General features: G+C 44.7%; 1 protein-coding gene across 8 annotated transcripts in view; it reads left to right on the top strand.

Annotated features, from left to right (window-relative positions):
- qkia (QKI, KH domain containing, RNA binding a) overlaps positions 1–17,101 on the top strand; it is an 85,232-nt gene that overhangs the window by 52,984 nt on the left and 15,147 nt on the right. For all 8 annotated transcript variants that reach the window (XM_074659856.1, XM_074659854.1, XM_074659860.1 and 5 more), the window contains exon 4: positions 34–177. In XM_074659856.1, the coding sequence (XP_074515957.1) occupies positions 34–177 (144 nt within the window). The remainder of the gene's footprint in view (positions 1–33; positions 178–17,101) is intronic.

Below are 17,101 nucleotides of genomic sequence, written 5' to 3'. Positions count from 1 at the left end.
ACCATCTCTCTCTTTCTCTCCCTCTCTGTCCAGGAGGAGCAGAACAGAGGGAAGCCAAACTGGGAACACTTAAACGAAGACCTTCATGTCCTGATCACAGTGGAAGACACGCAGGGCAGAGCTGAGATCAAGATGAGGAGAGCGGTGGAGGAGGTCAAGAAGCTCCTCGTACCTGCTGTGAGTACATGCCACACACACACACACACACACACACACACACACACACGCACACACACACACAGTGGTAGCTGCTTATGGCCTGATAAGTTATTTAATGCTCTACATAAGTAACGTCATCTGAGTTTCCAAGGGCACAAAGGACATGGCCTTCTCCATGTTCCGTGCAAATAATGGGACTACATATGGAACACCACTGCTACCCCACTGTTAGCATCCTGTTTACTTCCATATATAGACCAGGGGAACAGGTTGGCCGTACCCCCAGTGGAGTGGAAACACAGCTAGCTGTACACGGCCTCCTGTGACCGCCACATTTCATCTCAGCTATCCCCGCTGCCTCAACTTCCTCATACACTGAGCCACTGGTGATGGCTGCCGATGGTGTTTTGGCACGCAATGTGTATTTTCCCTGTTAAACTGCGGCGACCAGGTGGACAGGGCAGCTGAAGGGCCCATATATGCCATCAGGTGGCAACGTGCGGGGCTTGGTGGTCTGCGGAAATGGGGCCAGGCATGCAAGGTTAAACAAGAAGACGCAGTTGTCACTTGAACCGTAATGTTGTTAAGCTGCTTTGCTTCATGCCCCTTTATCCCGTAAAATGCAGAATTATGTTTACACGTGTACTTCATTTACATTTTTTCACTTTGGGAGGGGAAAAAAATGCAGCAAGGACAATGTTTGCCCTAGATATGGCTGCATTACAATTTATTCAACTTTTCAGGAGCAGAATGATGCTTTCTGCAAACAGTGGGCAAGTCACACCTCAAGGAAGACGACCTCCTTTTAATTATAAACAAATACACAAAGCCTAGAGGAGGCCAGGAAGACCAAACAGCGAAATTGTGAAATGCTGGCACATCTATTTGCAGTTTTAATCTGAAAAATGTGCCTGAAAAACTGTGTCAGGCTTTCTTCATTATGACTATAACTTTTTGTTTAGCTCATCTGAACTGTACCGGTTATGGATGTAAGATCTGACACAAGAAGTGCCATTACGTTGGGGTCTCCTGTCTAGTATGATCATGGCTCCCCTGTCTGTCTCAGCGAGGCCGTAGCCCAGCCTGACAATGTGGAAAGCACTTCAATTCACGTCCTCTTTTTTTTTTTTCAAGGATTTCTTGTCTCTATTCAGCTTGCCTTGTCACTTCTTTGGGCACTTGTTTTGTTTCAGAGAGCAGGAGTGTTTCAGATCAACACAGCCTGTATGTACACACAGAGGATGTTGACACACACACTCAAATATGTGCGTGCAAACACACAACTTGAGGATGAAATCTCCTGGAAGCAGCGACGTTCTAAAAAAGTGATGCAGAATGAGTCACTGTTAACACACGGTGTGTAGACGCGTACACAACAAAACCCCTTTCGGCGTCCTTTTAAGTCAATGACAGCTCTTGGCTAACACTCAACTGAATGGAGTGCCACGAAAATAGCGTCCTTACTTTTTTCTTGAGATCTCTGTTCATTTTGCCGCCTGACAAGTGCATCAAAGATGGTCTGGTGATTCAGCACCTGAACCATTTATCGGATTAAGGAGAAGCTCTCCTCTTTTATTTCTCACACTAAAGAAAAAGCAGCTTCAAGCTCTTTTGAGACACTAATGAAATTTTTTCCTCATAAAAAAGTTTCACTCTGCCCTTAATTCAAATAAGAGTTTTATAGAGCTAATTAATGACCCATTGCAATCCACCAGAGGCCATTTTCCCTCAAGCAAGGCATCTTTGTTCATTTAAATGTAATGAAATGATCCCTCCGTTAGATAAACGTTGGGTGTTTTTCTGAGCCTATCAAATTCACCGGTACATGCTTTGATTTTTGAGGCAACAAAAGGCACATGTGCCTCTGTTTACATATATTCCAAATATTAAAACATATGTTTTTCAATTAATAACTGCTTTCAAACATATTTTGGTTCTTGCATCAATACCTGATTAATTAGTACTGATCAGAGAAGTTTAGGTTTCTATTGTAGATCTGACCTTTCATTCTGCGTACATTAGTCGCCCCACTCTTAATGTGCATTACCTCAAAGGCCTGTCACTAGAAGTGAAATACTATCAGTATGGCAGAATAAGTGTCCAGTAATGCTGTCCCTGAATGTTGGGTTGGTGCACTGTCTACCCATGAGCCCCTTAGGGCACTATATCTTCCTCATGTCGCTGCGTGCATGTGCATGCACACATGAGTGGGTGGGCAGTAGAGCTGGCTGGCAGTAATGCCCTTTATCATGCTAAACTAGATTGGATTAAAGTATGGACACGCTGGGAACGCACTGTTCTAATGAAGGGCATCTTCTCCACATTTGGCAGCGTAAAATCGCCTTTATTAAATCGCACAGGAAACAAAATGTGAGGTCATGCTTTTTGATTCCCTTTTTAAGGAACAGGCTTTACTTGTCATTGAGGGAGGACCCAGCTGCAGATATTCAACACAGAGGGAGAACAGAATGAACCAAAATGTTGTTTTGTCTGCAAAGCTGCTTGTGATTTTGAAGTTAAAGGCTTCATAATGATAGTTTTTGCTTTTGAATAATCTCATAATTGACTCATTTGGGATTAAGAGCCAGGATGTTTGACATGAAAAAAACCTATACTTAATCAGCTAAACTCACAGTGATGAAACACTCAGGCTTATTATGTTTGTTTATTTGGTGAGAGAATTGTGTTGTGTATATACAATATTGTTCAGTAGTAATGTTTTTAATTTGATCATTGAAAGTTGTTTCTAGTCTCTAAACTAACTAGCTGCATTTTGCAATTACAATTATTACACTTTATCAATGTTTGAGAAAGATGTGGGACCAACCAAGTGTGACTTAAGATGCACACTGTCAAGACATATGGTAGAATGTATGTGGTAAACACATTCCCACCATCTGAATCATCAACAGTTCACTGGTTGACTACTTGGTCGAGCAAATATTGACTATTGTGTAACGCCCTGTCAGTGGCTGCCACGGAGATTGATTGGCGGTTGGAACAGGCTACTGATGGAAAGTGTTTTAGGTTTGTATCTTTGCCCTCGGTAGCGCTCTTTTGCTCCCTAGTCTTGCGAACTCTTCAACTCTCCATGAACTGGGAGCAGGGGAGCATCGGGCGAGATGAGAGAGACAGAGGGAGGGAGAGAGAAAGAGAGATGGGTGGGAGAGCTTGATTGAGCTACTCTTTCAAGTGTGGATTTACCGCACTGATCCTGCCCTGGTACACGCATGCCCAGAAAAAATACTTCCACATGCGTGCACGTACACACTCACTAAAATGCTCCGCTCATCCCCTGAGTCCTTGGTTAAGGCCCTCAAACGGAGCCGGCAGCAGAGCCCCACTGCACTTTAGGTAACCTCTGCTCAGATACTTGCAGAGCTGTATGCATAAACCCTGACTGGCCTGCTCTACTTCTCCTTTCTGTCTCTAGAAGGGCTGCAGAGCCAGAATGATTGACCCTAACCTAACCCTAACCCTGTACGCAGCTACTGTCCTGTGATCTACAACAGAACCTGACCAGTTCAGAGAGAGGGAGAGAGGGAGAGGGGGAGAGAGAGAGAGAGAAAACCTGACTTGAGTACATGCCACGATTATGTAAAACGATGTAACCATCACAAATACGAATCAGCTCTTAGCTTACTTGTGTTTAAACAGACCGCTTAAGTCTAAATCCATCTGAATCACCTCCATATGTTATTAATGATCTTCTGCTGTACTCCCCATGTCAAACACATTTTGGATGTTGAACACAGAAATTCTTCCGTTGTGTAATAAGTCTTTGCCTGGCAACTGTATGGACATGCGGCTTTGTATCAAGCTGGCCTTTAGTTTTAGAGCAGCTTTAGTGTAATTAATCATTAAAAGGCCGAACATGTAACACGAGGCACCGACCGTAGACACCTTCATTGGGGAAATCAACCCAGAATCACTTGGACAACCACTACTGTGCTCCTCTATATGGGTTTAAACATGTAAGCGTGTTGCACCTTTGGCCACACCAAATGTGTTTTTAGTCTTTTGGTGTCATTGTGTAGGGGATGAGAGCAATGTGATCACTCAGTATGACGGCTTATTTAGATCTATGACGATCCTTCTCTTGTGTCTTCACACACATTTGGCTCTGTTTGGCTGTGTTTCTGTTTTTGTGCATCTGTTTGTGTATTTATACACTCTTGTGCTCATTTGTGTGTGTGTGTGTGTGTGTGTGTGTGTGTGTGTGTGATTGACAGGTGTACGCACTGGTCATTGTTATGGATATAATAAATTCTCATTGGTCCCCTCAGGTCACTGCGCTGTATGAAGGGCGTATGGGAAAGTGACAGACAGGCAGACAATTGGACAAGGCCATCTGAGACCAGACAAAGGCCTTGTCCTTAGGTAACCCTGAGTGCTTTTGCCCAAAGGCACCTTTTTCCTATTAGATATTAGGAGTCCTAGAAATGTCTTTGTGTTCGCATTTTGCTTTTAGGTACTTCTCACCCAAGTATAGTTGAATGCAGTGTTCCCTTTGAGGGCTAAATTAGGGAGTCCTTAGATTTGTATGTAATTGTATTTTCAGTTCGCAGTAGCTTTGACCTTTGCATTATTTTTCAGTTATAATGTTGCTGATCTAGAAAATGATGCATATATTTCTGTCGCATTGCACACTGCAAGATGCACTGTAAAAAATCCCAAGCAGGCCAAATCCTAAAATGTCAATGCAAACACATTACCCTGGAAACGAACCCCCAGTACAGCACCTCATGCTTTCTGAGAGATCACATATTTATGCTCTGTAGTCAGCTACGTACAGGATTTTTTTTACTCTGCTGCGAAGTCTTTTCTGGTGATTCTGGTCTTTTGTGAATACGATTATTTTATCTGAAGGGGCTGCTGTAAAGCAAATCCACTTTTTGATTTTTATTTCATGAGATCTTAAAGAGGAGGTCCCTATAGGGAAAATCCTTCACATGTTACAGCGAGAACTGAAGTCACGTCTATTTAAGTTAAATGAGATTTCCTGATAAAGGAAGCTTCACATAATGCTATCTACATTGCTCTACATTCAGTGCGGTGGCGGCAGGCGCTCGCCGCAAGGTATCTACAGTACATTAAGAGAGAGAGAGAGAGAGAGAGGCACACACACACTCGTATAGAGAGCCCGAGAAGCAGGAAAGGTTAGGTTTGAAAGGAGAACAGCACACAGAGAAAGAAAGAGCTAGTCAGCGCAGGGGCACTTCGGCCCTGGAGAGCCACGTCTCCCTGAATGAAACTGTCATTGCCGAGAACAAAGTGAGCATGGTAGCAGTAGCAGCCCAGCGGCCTTGAGCACTTCTCCATTTGCAACGCAGTGGGAACCCAGTCCTGCTCTTTTGCTCCTCCAGCTTACTGCTCCCTCTTGTGCTCCATCTCCCCCACGTTCCCCTAAATCCTTCTACTGCCCCCTTTTTAAAGTTCTATTTTTGGTATTTCTTTTCACTTATGTAGTTCTAGTTATGGAAATTAGGAGATGGTTTCATTGCTCAACTATTCTTTTTTTCATTTTATTAATCCCTTTGGCAGTTGATACTAAAGTGAGAGCTTTCCATCCGTTGCCATGTTTGCCTCACCGGTCTCATTGTAGTGCTTCTAGGCAAACACAAGTCTCTGTTTTGGGCAAACCTGTACACCGGCCTCTTTGTTCTCATTCCTGTCTCTTGCTCCTCCGAGTCTTCTGTCTCTCCTCATCTCCCTTTCTCTCTTCTCTCTCCTCTTTCACTCTGCTATGGACCACCTTTGAGGGAGAACATACAGTAGGTGGTGTTTTCGTAAAAGCAAGACAGATGGACCTTAATGGACGCCAAGTTTGGCGATCTGCGGGGTGTTTTGTCTGTACTCGCCAGTATGCATCCGGCTTGGCAGAGCGCTACAATGGCACCACCATCAGAACCACTCAGACAGGAAAGGCACATGCACAGAGAGAGAAGATGATGCAGAACAAGCAGAGCTAGATTTAAACAGGGAAAGTCTGTTCTAGGGAGCAGTGTACCGACGTTGCCATCAATACACACCTCCTTTTTGTTTTTCTTTCTCTCTTTTTAGCTTTCTCTCTCTCTCTCTATTTCTCTCTTTCTCTCTCTCTCTCTCTCTGTCTGTCAGCAGTGTATGACAAATGAGTACAAAACACCATCTGGCTGCATCCATCCTTGTGTGCCTTTCCAATTAATGATGTTTATTCTCTGTTAGGCCTACCTATCACTACCATTCTCCTCTTATTTACTCTTAATCTTCCCCCCCCCCAACGTCCTCTGTCATGCATGATATCCAGCCATATCCACAAGAACAGAAGCTCCCATTTCTCACTGAGCCTCATTGGGTGGTGCATGCCGTTAGTGCTTCTAAAGGCAATAGTCTTCAACAGGTGTTGTGTCTACCATAGTGTAATTACTTCAAACTGCAACTTTAGGGTCATAATGTGTGGGAGATCATGTGTCTTTGGTCACCCGATTTGACTTATCAGGCCATTAAATAGGTGTTATCAGTTGCTATAAGCACCATAGATGTGGGTCATTAGGGGCCTACTACACCTACTACGTTATCAAAAGGAAACTTCAAAGCTTCATGTTCTTACATGTTGTAGAATTACATGAAATATTGCGTTTTGAACACAAAAAAAGGCTTATTTTGGTTTAGGCAACACAACGACAACTTCTTTAGGTTTAGGCAGCTTAGTTAAGTTTAGGGAAAAACATGTTTTGGTTTAAGATAACTGTTTTGAAATTGAAAACTAAACTTAAGGCTTGTAAACACAAACACAACATACATGTTCTAAGTGAAAACCCAGTGTTTTGTCATAATTACTACGGTCACTAACGGTTGCTGTCATGGTCTTTTATATCTTCTTTCTGTGAACGACCATGTGAATAGATGATAAAACTATTGAGTGTAGTAGGCCCCTATTGACCCACATCTATGGTATTTATAGTGATTGATAACACCTATTTAATAGCCTGACAACAGTCTAATCGACTGCTTTGGTTCCTGAAAGGGAAAAAAAGGTCTGATGAAACTAGCTTGTGCGTTTCTATCATCCCTGGACGTCTTTGATTACCCCCACAACATCTTGTTTATTGCCTGTATCCTGGTTGCAAGGCCTGCAATACAGCTGCAGAGTAAAGTCGGTGACGGCGACGCACACAACACAATGTGATAAAAGCTATAATATCTGTTCTTGTACTGTACATTAGTGCGCATGTAAATGTGATTAATGACAACAGTAGCTATTATAGCATTACGCCAGCAAGCTCAAGTAGGTTAAGAGGCCTTGCAGGTAGGCAGTAGGTAGTTTTAGTCAACCTTGCCGCCTTTCCGTCCCTTTAGGCGGTGATTACCTTCATCAGGCTAATGAAGCAGTTGGATTGGATCATATTAACCTCCTGATCTCCACCTCCCAGGACACCACAGTTACAACAGACTGGACTGCACTGTTCGTCGTTCTCATTATATATATGTGTGTGTGTGTGTGAGAGAGAGAATGGTGAGCTCATCCCACCTGCACGTAGACGCCGCATCTCCCACATGAATGTTAATCATCTTTTTAATTGGCTTCTTTGACTTGGTGACCTCTACTTGAGACGGCAAGCCTGCATCACTGTGCGCCTCCTTCAATGCTGTTTTCCTACTTTGTGTGTGTGTGTGTAGTCTTTTTAGCGTCCAGTCACTCTCAAACAGTAGAGATTGGAGCTGGCCTGGAGAGAGTGTGACCTTTGACTCCCAGCCATCCTCTTGTCCCACTCTTACATCATTATCCATCTTCACATCCTCACCCTCTTTGTACTCATTTATCCAGCCTTTTGGTCCTCATATGCCCTTGCTAACACATTCGAGACAGACACTTCACAGACCCCCACTGAAACCCTGCAACCGGGAGAGCAGAGGAGAGCAAACACTAAAACTGTGTGATGTATAAATCGCTTGTGATTAATGATCTCGAGGTGATAAGTGGGTAATTGGAATTGACCACTTAAAACCGTTTTGCCACAGGAAACAGATGTGGCTTTTCCGACACTTGTGTCAATAATGATTACTACTGCATGTCATTTGATTGGTTAGTGTGTGAGGAGTGACCGTGATCGGCCATGTCAGGTGAAACACTACTCAAGCACGCGTGTCGACATTCATGCTAACATGCCTTGCTAAAAGCCTTTTTTTCCACGACCTTCTTGGTTACACAAATAACTGGCGAGCTTAAGTCCAGCAGCCACTCGTCAACTGCACTCCAGACACCAAAGCAACAATAAAATGCTTCATTCCTCTGGCCTGAATGTTGGCATTAACTTCAAACACCTGAAAGCGGGCTCAAGCAAGGCCCTGACTGGTATCCCAGTACAGCCTGGGGTGAAAATAATCACACATCCAACTGGTCACATCACACAGACGACCCACTCATGACACAGTTGTTGGCAGACGAATCTGTGAGCTATTTTTACCTGGGCCTTATCTCTGTACCTCTGAGAGAGGCTGAGAGGACAAAAGAGAATATTTTTTTGTATTTACCAGCTCACAAATGTGCAGAAAGGGAAACCACCATCCTACTCTTTGGTAAATCACATTAGAAGATCAGTGTGGTCGGCATATATTTCACTTATTTGGTTTTTCTACCGCCAAATACGTCACCTATAGTATCTGGCCATTAAAGGTTTACACTTATTTCCTTGTACTGCTTTCTTTTCTTCTCTGTTTTCCCTTGCTTGCTTTTTTTACCCATCTTTCCCCCACCCTCTATTTCCCCCCAGTACGTGTCCTTTGTCCTTTTCATTTTGGTTGTAGTGTATTTGCCCTCTCTCTTGCTGTCTGCCGCTCTCTTTCTCTCTCTGGGTGATTGAGGGGACAAGCCATTCACCACTCTCTTCCATTACTGTATCTGCAGTGGCCTGAAGGCCAGCGCATCCTGTTAACAACACACAGGTTACAAACCACGGAACAGGCTGCAGCTGTCTGTATCTACTATGCCAGACACACACACACACACAAAAACATGACTGAGAGTTACTGATGCTTTATAAAACTATAAAAAATATGTTTTCCATAGATTGAGTGGAAAGGATGTGCCACAAAAAGCCTCTGTTGTTACTAGTTTGGACCTAATTTTAATGACTCCAAGTCGCACACATTCCACCAGTCTAAGCTTTTTATTGCTGTACTACATACGGTGACTATTGAGCTTCTTTCCATGTGTGCCAAGTCCCTCCTGTCCGCTCAAACCCGACAGGAGGGACTTGGTCCGGTCTTGGCCCAAGGGTTCCTCCCCTGCCATCCCTCCCCTCCACATCTCCATCTGCCCATCTCTCCTCATCCCCAGCTCTATGGATCTCCTGGGGGGCAGACAGGTGGTTCTAACCCTACAGAAACGGTACCCCTACAGGCAACAACCTGCCTAAGCCTGGCCACCTTCCCTAGCCTTGTCCTCCTCCTGTTTTAATTTCCTGGCCCCTACATCTGAGACATACTTCTTCAGCCAATCTCAGTCTGGAGAGACTGGGCCGCTCTGCCTCCTATAGTTGCTGAAACACACATAGAAAAACAATCTACAGCAGGCGTGATCAAATTAAGCCGCATGCCATTTAAAGAAATACTAATTATCATCAGATAACTTCAGTAATTAAACGCATTCCAACAAAGAAACGGTTGATTGCAGTAACTTTGTGATCATGAGAGTAATTGTGTTTAATTCCGATAGAATTTCTTGTGTATGTGCGTCTCTCCAGGGGCAGACCTACAGTATAGTATGCTCATTAGTTTCGGGGGTTTGTGTTTTTAGAAATGTGTGCTTGCACGCACATAGTGACATAAGAACAAGGTAAGAGCCAGTGTGACTTTGAATTCCACTCTGCTTGCTGTTCCCCTCATCATCAGGAGTCGGCTCACGGAGCCAGCCACAGGAAACGGTGAAAACTCTGAAGTAGGGGAAAAAGATTCAGATTGCAATAACATTTGTGCTGAATGGCACCTTTCATCTCCTTCCCTCGCTTGTTTTTACCCCTCGTCATTCACCGACTCACTGGTGTGCAAAATCGGGGAAGAAAGAGAGAGAAGCACAGCAACATGCATATGCACTGCTTTAAATAGTATGTCATTTGTCACTGTAAGCTTCAACTTTTATCTACCTGCATGAGGCATACATGCTGCAGTTATCCCATTCATATGAAAATTCAGCACTGAGCGCTGAGAATATCTACACATATGGAACCAATGTACCATAAATAGATACATTTTGAATCAATCAAATTATTAACAACGATTGATCATTCAACAATTCAGCCCGAATAAAGAACATTTGTGCCAAGTCATTCTATTGCTGGTGGAAGCTTTGTGTCCTCAGGTTTGAAAACTTCTGTCGTCCATTGTCCTGAACCAAACCTCAGCTTCATCACGCCGCAATTAGCACTTTCTCTCTTACACTCTCTCTTGAGCTCTTCGTTCCCTTATTCCTCCTTGAAACATCATCCTGTTTCTAATCCATCTCTTTCATTTCTTCCCTCTAAGGGGAATTAGTCCTGTTTCTTCTCTTGTCTCATTCATTTAGATTTTGAAGTCAGCCGAGATCCCCTGTGAAGGTGCATTCTATGTACACAGGCCCTCTGCGCCACTTACAAAATTGCCTTTGCTCACTTGTACTGCCCTTTTAATTTCAGCTCACGCACATACACATGCACTTCGGTCCCTAACCACCCAGGTCCCTCACATCATTGTAAAATAACCTGCTTACTAATCCACCTGGTTGCGGCTCCTCCAGGGGGGTTTTCAAGTGTCCTAATACAGTGCGCAGGAAGAGGAGGCGTGTAACGAGGCAGGCTGAGAAGCCCGGGCAGTTTTAATCTGCCCTGGTCCTCCAGTGGCGAGGAGAGGGACCCTGCAGGCCCCTGGCCAATCTCTCTGCCTCTCTTTGAAGGTCTCCTTAATCCCCTCACAGAGAGGCAAGGAAATGCAGATGTGTGCGTATGTGTGTGGATGTTTTCATGTGTGCATATGCCTGTGGGGGAGCTGCAGTTAGGACCGTGCATCTCCAAAGGTCCAGCGCTGATTGAGACTTGTGCACATTGTTTCTCCGCCACTCTGTGCCTTTGTCTCTCTCACACACTCCGCTTTATGCATTGTCCACCCACAGTAGTTTCTGAACTTCCCCGGGGGCACTACCAGGGCCAAGCTTCAACATCTGCGAAGTGGGAACACACACACACACACACATAGCGCTTTCATCTCTGCCTCTCCTGCGACTGTGTCCCAGTGTTTAGGCAGGAAAATAGGATTGTGTAGAGCTCAGCGTTTAGAGAGCCTAAAGGCCGCCCGTCAAACTCGGCTCCTCCAGTCTGTGAGGCTCCGCTTTGCCAGCCGTCGCTTAAGTCATTTCAAACTCTCATTCTCTCAGTCCCACCAGCCAACTCTGGACTGATGGATTGGCTTTCTTTGTCTCCTCCATGGCGTCTCGAGTGTAGACGCTTCTTTTTTTTTTTTTCAACATCTTACTTGGGTTCATTTGGTTTGTTTATCGCAGTCCCCTTTACTCTTTCACACTGTTTTTGTCTGTTAGTGGTGATGTTTTGCGATACTTCACTTCCTGTCTACTGCGCTGACTGGTTTTTCCCATGGTGGAACTTGGGTTGTGTTCAGCGGGGCACAGCAAAGCCAACCATTTCTTTTTTTTTTCTGTTCAAAAAGCTCTGTTGAAATCCCAAAGTTGTTTTTTTTCTTCTTGGCAGCGAAGGCACGCAACATCTATGACACTATCATACAAAGAATATCCTTTTCAGCAAGGCATTGTAGGGAACTGACTTGGCCTTCAAGCTTAGTAAGTGATCCAAATCATCAAAGAAACATAGTGAAAGTTGTCTTTTTGGTAACGTGGTGACACATTTTTGCAGCGTAGAGAAGATTCAGTTTCATGTGAATGAACTGGACTTTCGGATCTGTCCCATAATCAGAAAGAATGGATGATGTTTTTGTCAGGTTGCATGGAGTCAGATAGGCCGAGTGCACCCAAGGAAAGTGTTTCAAAAATAGATTGTTAAAAATTGGTGTTCATGGGCTGACTGCATTGGAGCTGCAATGATTAGTTGTCATCTATTAAGTTAATCGCTGACTTTTGTTATTCAGTTTGAGTCATTTTTTAAGAGAAAAAGTCAAAATTCTCTAATTCCAGCTTCTTAAATGTGAATATTTTCCGGTTTCTTTACTTCTCTATGACACTAAACTGAATATCTTTGAGTTGTGGACATTTTTCACCATTTTCTGACATTTTATAGACCAAACAACAAAACGATTAATTTAGAAAATAATCAACAATAAAAAAAAATAAGGTTAGTTGCAGCCCTAGACTGCTAGTATGTTCTGGTAGATCCATCCAAAGGGTTCCAGGTTTGCATCCACATCTTTCAGTAGATACTTAGATCCCTGTTTTAGGAGTCAGGATCTCTGAATAATGCAAATCCCCTAGCAGTATTTAAAGCTCCCAAATCATCCCCGGCCAAATCCCTTCAAGATATTCCCTGCTCGATTGGATGGCATTAAAGGATCGCAGCGACAGAACAATACACCGTCTGGCAGCCTGGTGGAATGAGGTATAAACGGAGGGGAGAGGGGAGGGAAAGCGGAAGGAGAAATAGAATAGAGGTGGATGAATAAGGTAGCAAATTGGGAATGTGGGCTGGGAGGACAGAGGACGGAGAGGGAATTTTATTGGTAGGTAGGGAACAGATGATGAGACGAAGGGGACAGCAGAAACAGACAGCTGTTTATTGGGCTGTACAACATGTTGGGACTGAATGATCCCTCCTGCTCCTAGCCTGTAACATCATCTGTTTGCTTGCTTTAATAATACGTCTAAATCTTGTTGTTAAATCTGTATATATTTTTCTAGGTTATTTATATGAAGTTTAATCCGCTCTTAATGCTGTTATGTTACATGGAATACCAGCCCAGTTTTTGAGGATAAACAACAAGATCACAGCTTTTCCCCTTGTACTGTTGGAAATGCTTTTGATGGGAGAGAGAAACAGATTTATTTTTTGTATAGAGTGCAGTGAGCCTGATAGAAAAACAGATTTTCTGTCCTTCTCTTTTTCCTCTCCTTTCTCCTGTCGGTGGCACTGAGTCTATGTATGTGCGTGTCAGTTGATATTGATGGGACTAGCACAGAGAACCAAGGCTGCCCACTTCACTCCTTTCAGCACTATAAAAGCCTGTTATAAGCCTCATAGATCCAGGAGCCAGTGCCAGTGCCAGGGCCCAGGCTGCGTCCGCCACCCATACTTACTTTGCATGCTATGGATAACCTCAGAGAAGCTGTGGGAGTAAACTAGGCTCTACCAATTAAATGAATGCTTCTCTGAGCCCCCACCGACGCTACATCACACGGAGCGCTTTTACTCCGAGGCCTTGGCACTTATGAGTTTTGTTATGATGCAGAAAATGAAGTATTAACAGAAGAGTTAGTTCCTGACTTTGTAATGTGCCACTTCCGACTGTACCCCAGTAAGCTGCGTGATTGACAGTAATGGGGCGGAGCAGCCGTGATGAGTTTGTAATAATCTGACTGGAGTCAGGTTCACTTCTATGCTAATGAGCTAGTGTGTTGGTGGTTTAGCATGACTAATGGCTCACATCGCTAACAGAGCTGTCTGGGAGCGAGGAAGGGAGCAAAGGAGAAATAAAGAGGCTTTGCCGGAGTGTTGTGAAGGTATAAGACAGTCAGAGAGGAGAGTTGCAGGAGATTGCGTTCTTAGTCTTTGGGGAAAAGGAAAATACAGTTGAGGCCTGATTCCCTTGGCAGATACGTTCACAAAAGCAGAGGAGCAAGGCAGAGGAGAGAAAATTGCCTTTGAAAGTGCAGCGGTGAATTTGAGAAAGGACATGCAGCACTTACTCCAGCACACTCTTTAAAAGGGCTTTTTATGAAAGAAAAGGGAAAAGGTTATGTGTTTGTGTAGCGCTTTGTGTTTTTCTCCGGTAGTTGATTGATGCATGGTCTTATTATTGAAAAGTGAAAGGGTTTTTAGATATTGTATATATGTAGCTTTTACTTTCCTTTTAGTATTAGATTGAATAGAGAAAGAAAAAGGGGTGTGTGTGTGTAGCATATATATATGTATTCTTTCTGGAGTAGTAGTTTGATTTATCGTCGTGTCGTTGAAAACATGGGAATCAGGTTTGCCGCACACGTGTTTTCATTTCTTACCCAAAATCTGACTTCCAAGTTTGCTTTAGTCGACTTGAATTGATTAAACTTTCTTGTCACTTATTTATTTAGTGCGGAGATGTTTTTGAAGCCCGCTACAAGTACTCATTCCTTCCTCCTCCTCCTCCTCTAACCCTACGCTTCTGGAGAGTGTGGAATTGTTGATAAGTCGTCTTGGCAGCGCGGCGAGAGTAATCATTTTCCTCCAGATGTTGGAGTTTGGGAAGGAACCAAAAGGGAGGCGAGAGAGGGAGGGGATCCGAGAGAAAAACCAGCTGCCGCCACTACCAGTTCCACCCCTCCACATGAAGTCATCTACTCCTCCCTCCCCGAGGCTCCCAATACCACCTCCTCCACTCCAGTCTGCACATTTCTTTTTTTCCTCCCTTCCCCTCATTCTCAGTTCTACACATTCTGCCTCCCTCTGTATCCCAGGAGGCATCCAGGGCAGGCTGTGTTTACTGCTGAGGTAATTGGAGTAGTTTGGAGAGAGCGTGACCCCGGCCCTGCTAAGGCCTAAGATATGTGTGCGCTTGTGTGTGTGTGTGTGTGTGTATGTACACACATGTGCGCATACGCCTGTTTGTGATGATTGGCAGTGAGGCCAAAGAAGGAAAGCAGGCCTTAGCCAGTGTCAGCCCACTGGGGAACAGACAAATTGGTTTTCACTATGCTGTCTGTCTTTTTCTTGTCTCATATTCTCCCGCTATCCCTTCCTTCTTCCCTGCTTATCTCTCCATCTCTCCACCACCTCAAAGATTCATTCACGCTTTCTCTTGTACTTGGTTCTGCAGCGCCTTTTTCTCCTCCCAGTGCTCTTTTGTTCCAGCTCTCCTTTTCTATCTCTCCCTCCGCTCATCACTTCATCTCTCCGAGCTGAGCTGTTAGTTGAGCTGAGCTGCACAGACTCCTGCCAGATTTGAGCAAAAAACTCCCCCTCAGTTGCAGCCATAGACATGAGCAAATTCATCCAACCTAATCCAGGCGCCTGTTGTGTTTATCTGTGGGTGAGATGGATGGGAAAGGGCCTGGAGTCGGGGATGCTGGGGAGAGCGAGGGGTGCAGCCCTGTAAACACTCTCAGACGGCCGCTCATCTGTTGCTTATTGTCGTCGACATGCACACATAGCATCGAACATTAGCTCTATTGTCTGTAACAACTGGCATTAGCTACAGTTTGTTTGTCTTCAACATGGGAACACAAGCTTTGATCAGAGAGAGAGTGCAGCATGACAGTGATTTAGCATGCATCTAGTGACCTCATCGCAGGGTTGCCGGGTAGCGACAGTGGGACACGGCTCACCTACTTTAGCTCATCGCACTCCCGTCTCCCTTTTCCTCCTCTTCCCTCCTTCCCTCATCCCTCTGTCTTGCTCCTCCCTGATAGCTTTTACCGCTCCGCTGATTTCACAAATAGGCCTCATTGATTGAATCTGATTCTTGTGGATAGAGCAGCTTTATTGAGTGGCTTTTTCGCTGATGGACAGGAGCGTGCGGGTGTGTGGGTTTGTTACGCACATGCATGTTAGGGATGATAGAGGAAAAACTTCCTTTCCTCATCCCCTCTCATTGTATAATTCAGCAGCTATTCTCTCTCTCGGGATTTCCGGCCGCCAGATCATTACAGACACACACACAACTACACATGCGGCGTGCCTACACACACGGTCCTAGTGATGGCTGCTCTGTTACGGGCGGTGCATGCTGACTGAGGAGTCTGTTAATTGTGGCGACACCTTGAGCTAGGCGACATTAAAGCGTTAACTGCTCTCTGTGGCGCTGTTCATCAAACATTCATCTAAGCTGTGCTTCTGTGGGTAGGAAGCCGGCCCAGTCCACCCAGGGCTACACCACTTTAGTCCACTCCAGCTGTGTCACCGGCATTATCTTTTGGTTTCTCCTGTCTGCAGCCGTTTTTGAATCTTCCATCTTTCTTGTTTTGTTGCTCAAAAAAAGGACCACTAACGCTGCCCAACAATCCACACAGAAAAGAAGGGAAATGTTGCAGTAGGGAATTTGTATTTTTGACGGAGGGAAAATTAGCTTGTTTCACATGTAAAACAGGAGAACGATCTGTCGGGGTTTTGGGGGGGCTTTTCGCTAACAAACTGTGTTAGCGTGAAGATGGAGCTATATCATCCGCACTCCACTGGGGATACACACATTTCACACACAGCAGCGCACACCTCATCCTAGCAGCAGCATCTGTGCTCTTCCCCTCTCGCTGCCCTCTATTTTTGTGTCTCTCTCCTCTCAACAGGCAGCGTGCCACCTACGCAGAGCTGGATGGATGGTGGCACCCTCTTGCCCCGTGCCCATTTAACCCCCGCAACCCCGCAGATCCATCATCATACAACACACACACACACACACACACACAAGCAGCTCTAACACTCATATTCCAGATATCCCATATCCCTGAGCTGCAGGCTGCTGCCGAGCGACCCCCATTGTGCTCCCTCTCACTCATACAGATTTGTGAGAGAGACCGAACCCACCTCTAACAACCCCCAAATGTGCTCATTATTTTGTCTGAATTTTAAGATTACTCTTGTCACAAAGTATTTTAAGTGTAGCCAAAAACACTTATGCTGCAGGAATGCACCTTATTCACGAGGGCTTCCTGCGCTTGATTTATGCCTTACGGACGCTCACCGTCAGCCCCAAACTGTCTGACGGCCCCCATGCGGCTCGGTGTGTCGGAGCCTTAAGGAAAAGCTAGCTAGCAAAAGACTGGTTTCAGCAGAGT

The sequence above is a fragment of the Sebastes fasciatus genome, chromosome 15, assembly GCF_043250625.1.
Source record: "Sebastes fasciatus isolate fSebFas1 chromosome 15, fSebFas1.pri, whole genome shotgun sequence".
In the NCBI taxonomy this organism is placed as follows: Eukaryota; Metazoa; Chordata; class Actinopteri; order Perciformes; family Sebastidae; genus Sebastes; species Sebastes fasciatus.
The sequence above is the reverse complement of the archived record's forward strand: the minus strand, read 5'-3'. Positions and strand labels throughout refer to the sequence as shown.